Source organism: Lissotriton helveticus, chromosome 2_1 (assembly GCF_964261635.1).
Source record: "Lissotriton helveticus chromosome 2_1, aLisHel1.1, whole genome shotgun sequence".
Lineage (NCBI taxonomy): Eukaryota > Metazoa > Chordata > Amphibia > Caudata > Salamandridae > Lissotriton > Lissotriton helveticus.
The window spans coordinates 1,169,074,929-1,169,083,880 of record NC_136059.1 but is presented as its reverse complement, the minus strand read 5'-3'; the positions used below and the strand labels follow the sequence as shown (position 1 = coordinate 1,169,083,880).

The following is an 8,952-nucleotide window of genomic DNA, read 5'->3' as shown; positions in this document are numbered from 1 at the left end:
ATAAATTATAGCAGCTGCAGTTCCCCTGCATTGACGACTCATGAAAACGGGCACCAGCAGTAATGTTACTTTGCAGCTGCAATTTCGATGTTATTTTTGAATGATTAATGTTCAGCCACTGCGGGTTGACTTCCCGCATTCTGCTGCCTATCGTCAGCGTCTACGTTGTCAGCGAGTCCTTTCTTGCACACAGAAAGAAACAATATACTTAAGTCATGCGACTTAAACGTGCATTTCTTTTTTTTCTTTTTTTAACTAACACTATGTGCTAAACATCAGACTGAAATTTGAACACAGGGGTTTATTCTATTTTGAAAAAACGTTCAATAGCAACAAATAAAACAAGCACTGGCGTTGCCAATAGGTTTCGCATTTGGAAAGTTGGAGCTATTGGTTTTGTAAATGACATTTTATATTTATATATTGTTATTGGCAATGCCAATAACGATATATAAATATAAAATGTCATTTACAAAACCAATAGCTCCAACTTTCCAAATGCGAAACCTATTGGCAACGCCAGTGCTTGTTTTTTGTTCTTCTTTGTTTTGCAATCCCCCCTGGTGTTGTAAACTTGAGACCTGTGCATTGCAGCGGCGTTGTTATCACAGCGCTTTTTTCACAGCGCTCACGCCCGCATTCAACCCACTTACGATCTACCACCGCCCGTCTGATACGGTGTACTTCGATTTACAGCGGCGTTGTTTTCCCAGCGCGTATCTCCGCGCTCACGCCTGCATACAACCTGCGTTCCACCAGTGCATATCCCTCCAGCCCCCGGTATCTTCTTCTTTTGACTTCTTTTGACTCTTTCAATAGCAATCCTGGGCTGGCCTCTCTGTTATCAAAAGTTTATCGTGGGGGAGATCGTTGGGGTAATGTGGGGGTAAATATGACCTTCCGCTGGTGGCCGCTCAACTTTGCTACACGTCTCTGCTTCCCGTTCACCCTTGTTGCGCTCGCCCTCCCAAGCCTGTCTGCCCTATAGGTGATGGACAGCTGCCGTCAGGGAGGGAGCGGGGGTAGGGGCGGGTAGGAAGAGCAATGTAGAAGTGTGGCAATATGGCAGTGTGGTTAATAATGGCTAATAATGTCTATTGTTCTGGCCATACTTCTCTTTTCTTTTACTAAATGAAATGGAGCTGTTTGACCGCGCGGAATAACAGAATAACTGATAGTCCTGTTTGGCAAATTTCGTAGTTCGTAGTTCGTAATTACAATAGCTGCCCAATTACTGTGCAGGAGCCGGTTGGTTGGAGCCGGTTGGTTGAACAGGTCCGTACCACCCGTAGCCCCTATCGCAATTAGGCTCACTCACCGGGGCCAGGGGTCGTGCAGTCGCTGATGGCGCTGACGGCAGCACTTCCACTGTTCCGCCGCTCCGGAATCCTGGTTGCGGTACAGCCTGCAGCCCAGGAGCCTCAGGAGACCGCAGCAATCCGCAGCAATCCACAGCAACCCACAACCCACAGCAGCAGCAGCCTGATCCGGCGTCCATCAGGTATCAGGCAGGCAGAAAGGCAACCCACAGCGATGACCACCTCGCTCACTGGCGTTCTAGCGCACTCTAGCCTCCGAAGCTGCTTTGGGAGAGAGGGCGAGGGGTGGGAGAAAAGTAGACCAAAAGTTGTTTGTGTGTGTAAAAGGCCGCTTTATTAAGACACAGGTGCACATTACAAACCCAAACCTTGGCAACGCCTTACAAAACTAAACCTCACTAAATAAATAAATACCTACAAACTCAGCCCCCCGAACCCTCCCCCACCCCTAAAACATTTGAGCCCTCCCGCTCCCAACAATACATCAATAACAATATAACAGCATTATAACATTACGTCATCAATAAAATTACATCATCAATAAAACCTTTCGTCATTAACAAACATACGTCATCGTTAAAACTTTATTCGTCCAACCACAATTGCAATAACAACGGTCAGGTCCTCCATAACCATAAACCCTGCCTGACCCTGCACTCCTGCAGATACCCCCCCTCACAAAACTGAACGGTCAAACCATGACCAACATACCCCAGCACTTGTCAAAGAAATACTCGAACTAATACTCAACCAGCAATCTGCCTAGAAACCGTAATGATACCCAAAAACACCGCACAGCACCTGTGTCTAGCGACGGATACAAATACAAGAGAAACAACCCCTGCACACCGGTAGCCCACAAAACAGCCTTTTACTTAAAAAGAAAATAGGGGCAAAAACCACCAAAAATGGGAAAAAACTGGGCTGCGAGGGGAAAAAAGGAGCCTTAAAGCGAAAAATTGAGGGAGGGAGGGTGGGACAAAAAAGCTATGAGCCCACCTAGCCACCAGGTCACCAAACCTAAAATGGTGGCTGGTAGGCAGTGGGCGGGGGGTTTATAATTGGGCTATTCTGGTCCTACTGGACCAGCCCAATTCTCGAAACTTCTGTCCCTCTTAAAGGGACACCCCTCGCAGCTCTCCCAAACCGCCCGGGGGAGGAGACCTCCCGGCGGTCGGCTCCCTCCCCCAAGCCCCCCTTGGGAGAGAGGGCGAGGGGTGGGAGAAAAGTAGACCAAAAGTTGTTTGTGTGTGTAAAAGGCCGCTTTATTAAGACACAGGTGCACATTACAAACCCAAACCTTGGCAACGCCTTACAAAACTAAACCTCACTAAATAAATAAATACCTACAAACTCAGCCCCCCGAACCCTCCCCCACCCCTAAAACATTTGAGCCCTCCCGCTCCCAACAATACATCAATAACAATATAACAGCATTATCACATTACGTCATCAATAAAATTACATCATCAATAAAACCTTTCGTCATTAACAAACATACGTCATCGTTAAAACTTTATTCGTCCAACCACAATTGCAATAACAACGGTCAGGTCCTCCATAACCATAAACCCTGCCTGACCCTGCACTCCTGCAGATACCCCCCCTCACAAAACTGAACGGTCAAACCATGACCAACATACCCCAGCACTTGTCAAAGAAATACTCGAACTAATACTCAACCAGCAATCTGCCTAGAAACCGTAATGATACCCAAAAACACCGCCACCCAGAAAGGTAGGCGGGGAAGAAACGCCTCCCTTTCTGCCCCCCAACCGCGAAGCGAAAGAGAAACCAGAAACTCAGCGCTGCATGGCCAATGCCCGGGCTAAAACCTCACGAATCTCCAACAAGTAAAGTTCCATTCCCACACGGGACAAATGAACTCCATCATCCCTAAAGAACTCAACAGACTCAAACTTAATGTCCCTGTGTGAAATCCTACTGAAACCAAGACCCCTACAGCAACGAGACACCTCCGAATTCACTTTCTTCCTGGCCCGATCGACAGCCCTGGGATTCACCGCTCCCCTCCATATCCTGCGAGGAATTAACTCTGTCCAAAACACATGACACCCAGCCCATCGTTCCTTAATGAGGCCTAAATCTCGTTTCATAGCTCGCAGCAAGACTACCCCTTTCGTTGCACATAGGTCATTTTCTCCCAAATGAATGACTAAAATATCCGGGCAAACACCGCCCACCATGTTGTTGTTCAAACAAGGGATCAACTCTCTCCAGAGCATCCCACCTTTACCCTTCCAAAGAACGTTAAACATTCGATCATTGAAACCAAGTAGATCTCCAAAGTAACTCCTCGCCGCCTGGACTCTGGCCCACTTGACAAATGAATGCCCCACTATCCAGACCGTTAGCACCGAGGAGCGAGGCCCAGCAACGGATCCTGAAAAAGAAAAAAGAGTTAGAATCCTGTGAAGGAGGATGACGCATGCGCCTCCTCCGCCGAGCTCCTCACGTAACGCTGGAAACAGTTAGAAGACCAGCGCCCCAATCGCTTAATATCCCTTTCAGACCAATTTCTGTGAAAAGCTTCAGTGGCAGCACCTATTCTGAAAGAGTGAGTACCATAAATATTGCCATCGAGACCTATGTGCTGTAGCGCTTTGCGCAAAACCATACGTAATTGATAAGATGTTACAGGGGTGCCATTGATATGTTGGAAAACCAGTACTTCATCGCCACCCCCACACAAGGAACGCCAGCGCCGCGCCAGCAGTAGAGGGCAAGTAAGCTTCGGAGCACATGCTTGTAACCATACACCTTTCCCCTTACCCGTCTGATCCGTTTTAGAACTGGCCAACCATACATGAACTCCCTCATCATAACAAAAAACGTCCTTCCAAAACAATCCACACTTATACTTTGAACCCAACAACTCAGATACCCTGAAAGCACCAAAAAACATGAAAGCCATCAACATTGAGAAAAGACATGCCTCAAAATCATCTGAACAAACTAAAGGCAAAACCGTAATTAACCTGGCAAGAACTTGCCAAGATATAGGGGCTCTGGATCTACCAATGTGCCCTTGCTCCCTGGCCCAGCCCTCAAGCATCCTTCTACCAATTTCCCCCGCAGATGGAGAATAGCCCCACCACAACTTCCCCATGAAAGCAATCCCCGCCAGTTTCCCAGCAATGGTTACTTTGGTCAAACCCTTATCCATGAGGTCCAGTATAAAGTTGACCACATCATCCGACCGACTCGACAGATCCTCCCTTCTGACAGCACCAGATTCCAGAAATTCCTTCCACGCAAGGGAATACGCAGAACGCGTGGACACAGACAGAGAACCTACCACCAATTGAACGACCCGACCTCGCCGACATGCCACAGATGACTCGGCATCGGAGTCGGGGATCTGTCCGCATCCCTCGCCAGTCCACGGAATCTCTCCCACTGCGAACGAGACAGAGCATCCGCAATGTCATTGTCCACGCCAGGAATGTGCAACGCACGAAAATGAATATCGTGTTTCAAACAACCAAGAACAAAAACTCTCATAAGTTTCAACACTTGACTGTCCCTGGCCGACTGGCGATTCACTATCTCCACCACCGCCATGTTATCCACACGAAACAGCACCTTCTTGTGCGCCAATTCCTCCCACCACAGTGTCAAGGCGACCAATAAGGGGAACAGTTCCAGGAAAGTGATGCTGCGACCTCCATTCAACCATTCATCGGGCCAACGTTCTGCACACCATTTGCCATTCCAAAAGAGCCCAAAACCATCACTGCCAGCAGCATCCGAAAACATTTGTACATCCCACTGAAAGTCAACCTCTCTGACCAAGGGGACACCATTGAAGGAGTTCAGAAAAAACTTCCACATTCTCAAATCCTCCTTGACACCAGCAGACAAACGAACACGATGGTGGGGCAAATGATGACCTGCCAAAGCCCTGCCCAGTCTCCTACAAAAGGTCCTGCCCGCTCTCACCACTCTGCAGGCAAAATTCAAATGACCCAAAAGCACTTGAATCTCTTTCACCAACACTTTTCTCTTTGACAACATCACATCCAGCAATTCAATCATGTTGACCCTTTTGTCCTCCGGCAGTCGAGCAGACATATCCACAGAGTCTATTTCAATACCCAAAAAGGATAGGACAGTGGCAGGGCCCATTGTTTTCTCGGGAGCCAAAGGAACTCCCAAATCCTCCATGAGCCCTTGGAATGTGTCCAGAGCCTTCTGGCACTCCGCGGAGCCCGGGGATCCGACAAAGAAAAAATCATCGAGATAGTGTGTTACCAGGGTATGACCGGACTGATGGGAAAAATACCATTGCAGAAAAGTACTAAAACACTCAAACAAGGCACATGATATAGAGCAGCCCATCGGCAGCGCCTTGTCCACGTACCACTTACCATTGAACTGAATACCTAAAAGGCTCCAATCGTCCGGGTGGACAGGCAATAGCCGAAAAGCAGACTTGATGTCACACTTAGCCATCTCAGCGGCTGCGCCCGCTGTCACAACAAGTGACATGGCTACGTCAACCGAAGAGTAAGAGACAGACACTGCCTCTGGGTCAATGAAATCATTCACAGACGACCCTTCAGGCCATGACAAATGTTGAATCAGTCGAAACTGTCCCGGTTCTTTCTTCGGGACAGCTCCAATCGGTGAAACAATCAAGTTATGGATCGGCCAATCGTGAAACGGGCCAGCCATCCTCCCTTCATGTACCTCCTTATTAAGTTTGTCTTGTACCACTGCGGCATGTTCAGAAGCTGATTTTAAATTGGCAGACCACCTCCGGTCCCTAGCACCTAAGTAACCGAGTCGGAAACCAAACTGAAAACCTTCCAACAGTGTAACTTTTGCTGACTGATCTTCGAAACCATGGAGGGCAATGCGCAGCCTTTCTAAATTAACTGGCGTACGAGCCCTTGGACCCAGCACCCTTAGCACCTCTGTATCCCCTTCCTCCTGAAAACTGTGAAGTCGTATTTGATGGTCCTGAAACTGTTTGCTTTCCCTGTGTACCCTCCGATGACTGATTGTTCCAACACTTGGACAACGGGTGTTTCTTACCACAGCCTGAGCATTCATGTTTAAATTTACAATACTCCCTGGTACAGGAGCCCCTATTAAATTCCCAACAGAAACCAGACCCTGAGTACAAGGTTGCAGTGGCCCCCACCCCTCCCCGGGTGGGCTTCCCCTGAAAGGGCCGATAAACTAACGGCAAACCACTTGCCGTGAAAATGGTTTTCCCCCCTGACGCTGACCCCATTGTGTGTTGCCACAAGTCATTATCTATCTCCCCCCACTTAGCTTCCGGGTCCCAAGCCATCCTGGCCCGAAATTCCTCATCATATTGAGACCAAGCAAAACCACCCCCGGTGATCTGGGCCTTGCGAATGACGTCCATGTATTTAAAAAGGGACACGCTGCGCTCAGGGAACTTTTCGCAATATACACTGGCATAAATCAAAAATGCAGCTGTCCAGTTTTCAATAGTTAAAGGCACTCTGGGGCGTTTTGCCAGCTCAAACTCCTCCTCCTTAGACCCCTCTTTGGACCTGACTTCTCTGTGGAGTAGCTTCAGTAGTTCCACATACTCACCATTCCAAATTCGTTCCTTGGTACTTAACATGAGATGAGCACCTAATGGTTTCGTAACCCCCATGTAAGGCAGTTTTTTGATTTTTAATTCTTTACTGGCCACAGGCTCTTTAACCTTGCTGGAAGCACCAGCCATAACATGACCTACCACTGTGTTCTGAATGTCTACCACATCATCTGTACCAACTGCTGTGTCTTTTACATATCGACCTTTGACCAGACGGCCATCACTACTAATCACTTCAGTTTCACCACCGGTACCCACAGACACCATCTTAGGTTTGGCCTGTGTGGCTGATTGCTCACCTGGCAACAGAGAGACCACTCTCGATGGCTCCGCCCGTGTCTCCGAGGTCAATGCATCCGGTCTGCGAGGCGCCCTACTCGATGGGCCGTGCTCTCTTCTCCCTTGCACTTGACTTTGGACCACTGGAGCCTGTAACACACTAGAAGAAACATGAGAGGGCACCCCCCTTTCCGGATCCCGCACTTCACCTTCTTCAGGACTGTCTTCGTCGTAGTCCAACACCACTGAATCGACAGTAGTGTGCAACAAATCACCACGGGTCTTACCTAACCCGGTATCAACCACCGTACATTTAAATGATTGTGAAACTCCAGGAGGGGGAGCAGGCTGTACACGCCCGTACCTCCCTGTGCGTTGACTCTGTAGCTCCTTAGCCGCCGGCAAGGCCTGCCACCTATACCTGCTACTCGTTGGGGCCAGCGGGGTCACGCCAGACCCTCGTGTGCTGGCCGCGGCGGGATCCCTCGGTGGAAAAGAGAGGGCCGCGCTAGGCATTCTCCTCACTTCCCCTTGGCGTGATGGGACTGGACCGCGCCCTGCCAAGTCTGGACCTCCGCACCTATTCCTATCCTGAAAAGAAAAAGTTTGGACTGGTGTGCTAGGGTCCCTGAAAACAACACCTGAAACAGACCTGGATCTCTGCAAATTATCCTCAACAACCCTCCCTTGCAACCTGTCCAAAGAACTCCCTCTAGGACAACCCCTCATAGGGCGTCCCCGGACCGGAGAATCACCAATCACCTCATCTTCATCGCTCACGTCCAAGTTACCCTCTGCCTCCGCCGGAGAGGAAGCCAGAAGAGGGGCCCTCGCGCCCCAAACTTGACCTTCACCCACCGTCTGAAAACCACGTTGCGCCAAACTTGCAGTACCAAAATGATCCCACCCAGGGGAGCCAAACATAACATATGGGCCTCTCACCTCACCTGACCAATTTGGGACCTCCCCAGCCCCTAAAACAGGCCCAACACGCCCCTGCCGAAAACCACCAGTCGGCCCCATCCTAGAACCATGCAAACCAGAACCCCTTGAACCACTCATAACAGGTTGGCAAACACCTGCCCCTGCACCCACGACCGTCCTTCCATACCCTGAAATCCCTGCACCGCGTGTACGTCCTGCCACACTAGTATCACAAGGCAGTGGGGCACGGCCCACCTGCGATATGTTCCTGCCTTCCTTTTGCAAACTGACATCCAACTCCATGAAACCATAAGCACCGAAACCACCCAACCCGGAAACCTCCTGTCCTGAAACCAAACCAGAAACAGAACTCCCTTCACCCATCTGTGCCCATTCACCCTCTCCCCTCGAGCCCCCCCCCACAGACAAAGCAGGACCCTCAGCGGAGCCAGGGGTGGAAAACAACAATGGGCTACCCACATTACCCTCCACATCCCTCATGCCAGTATCAGAAGCCTGACCCAAAACAGCTTGATGCCTAACAGGTGCCACATCCTCGCAGTCCAACTCACCATGAGAAAAAACCACGTTTGCCTCCCTCGTCTCCCCAGCCTGCCTCTCAAAAACCACATAGCCGGGAGGTGACCCCAACAATATATGTGCCGCCTCAGGAGCAAACTGCGAGTCCTCAACAGCCCACTGTACATTCTGAACCCCGTGCACCAGACGCTCCTGGCCTGATCCCTGCACCACACATGGAACAGAGCCTCTGCGCGCGCTACGAGCCGGGGCGGGCTCCTCATGCTGCACTCGCCGCTCCACCAGCGG

At 49.9% G+C, this 8,952-nt stretch overlaps 1 protein-coding gene across 1 annotated transcript; it reads right to left on the bottom strand.

The window, feature by feature from the left end:
* Positions 1–2,884: 2,884 nt before the first annotated feature.
* On the bottom strand, positions 2,885–8,348 carry LOC144819641 (uncharacterized). Its single transcript, XM_078677456.1, has 2 exons — positions 7,221–8,348; positions 2,885–3,723 (listed from the first exon to the last, which is right to left on the bottom strand). The coding sequence occupies exons 1-2, from the start codon at positions 8,260–8,262 to the stop codon at positions 3,122–3,124; spliced, it is 1,644 nt and encodes a 547-aa protein (XP_078533582.1). The 5' UTR covers positions 8,263–8,348; the 3' UTR covers positions 2,885–3,121.
* Between the last annotated feature and the right edge of the window lie 604 nt (positions 8,349–8,952).

Bases quoted from the DNA above. Each gene is read 5' to 3' on its own strand.
- LOC144819641 (XM_078677456.1), bottom strand. From the start codon at position 8,262: ATGAGTGGTTCAAGGGGTTCTGGTTTGCATGGTTCTAGGATGGGGCCG. The intron at 3,724-7,220 runs GTGAGCAATCAG...TTTCTTTTTCAG, and splicing joins AGTGGTCTCTCTGTTGCCAG to GATCCGTTGCTGGGCCTCGC.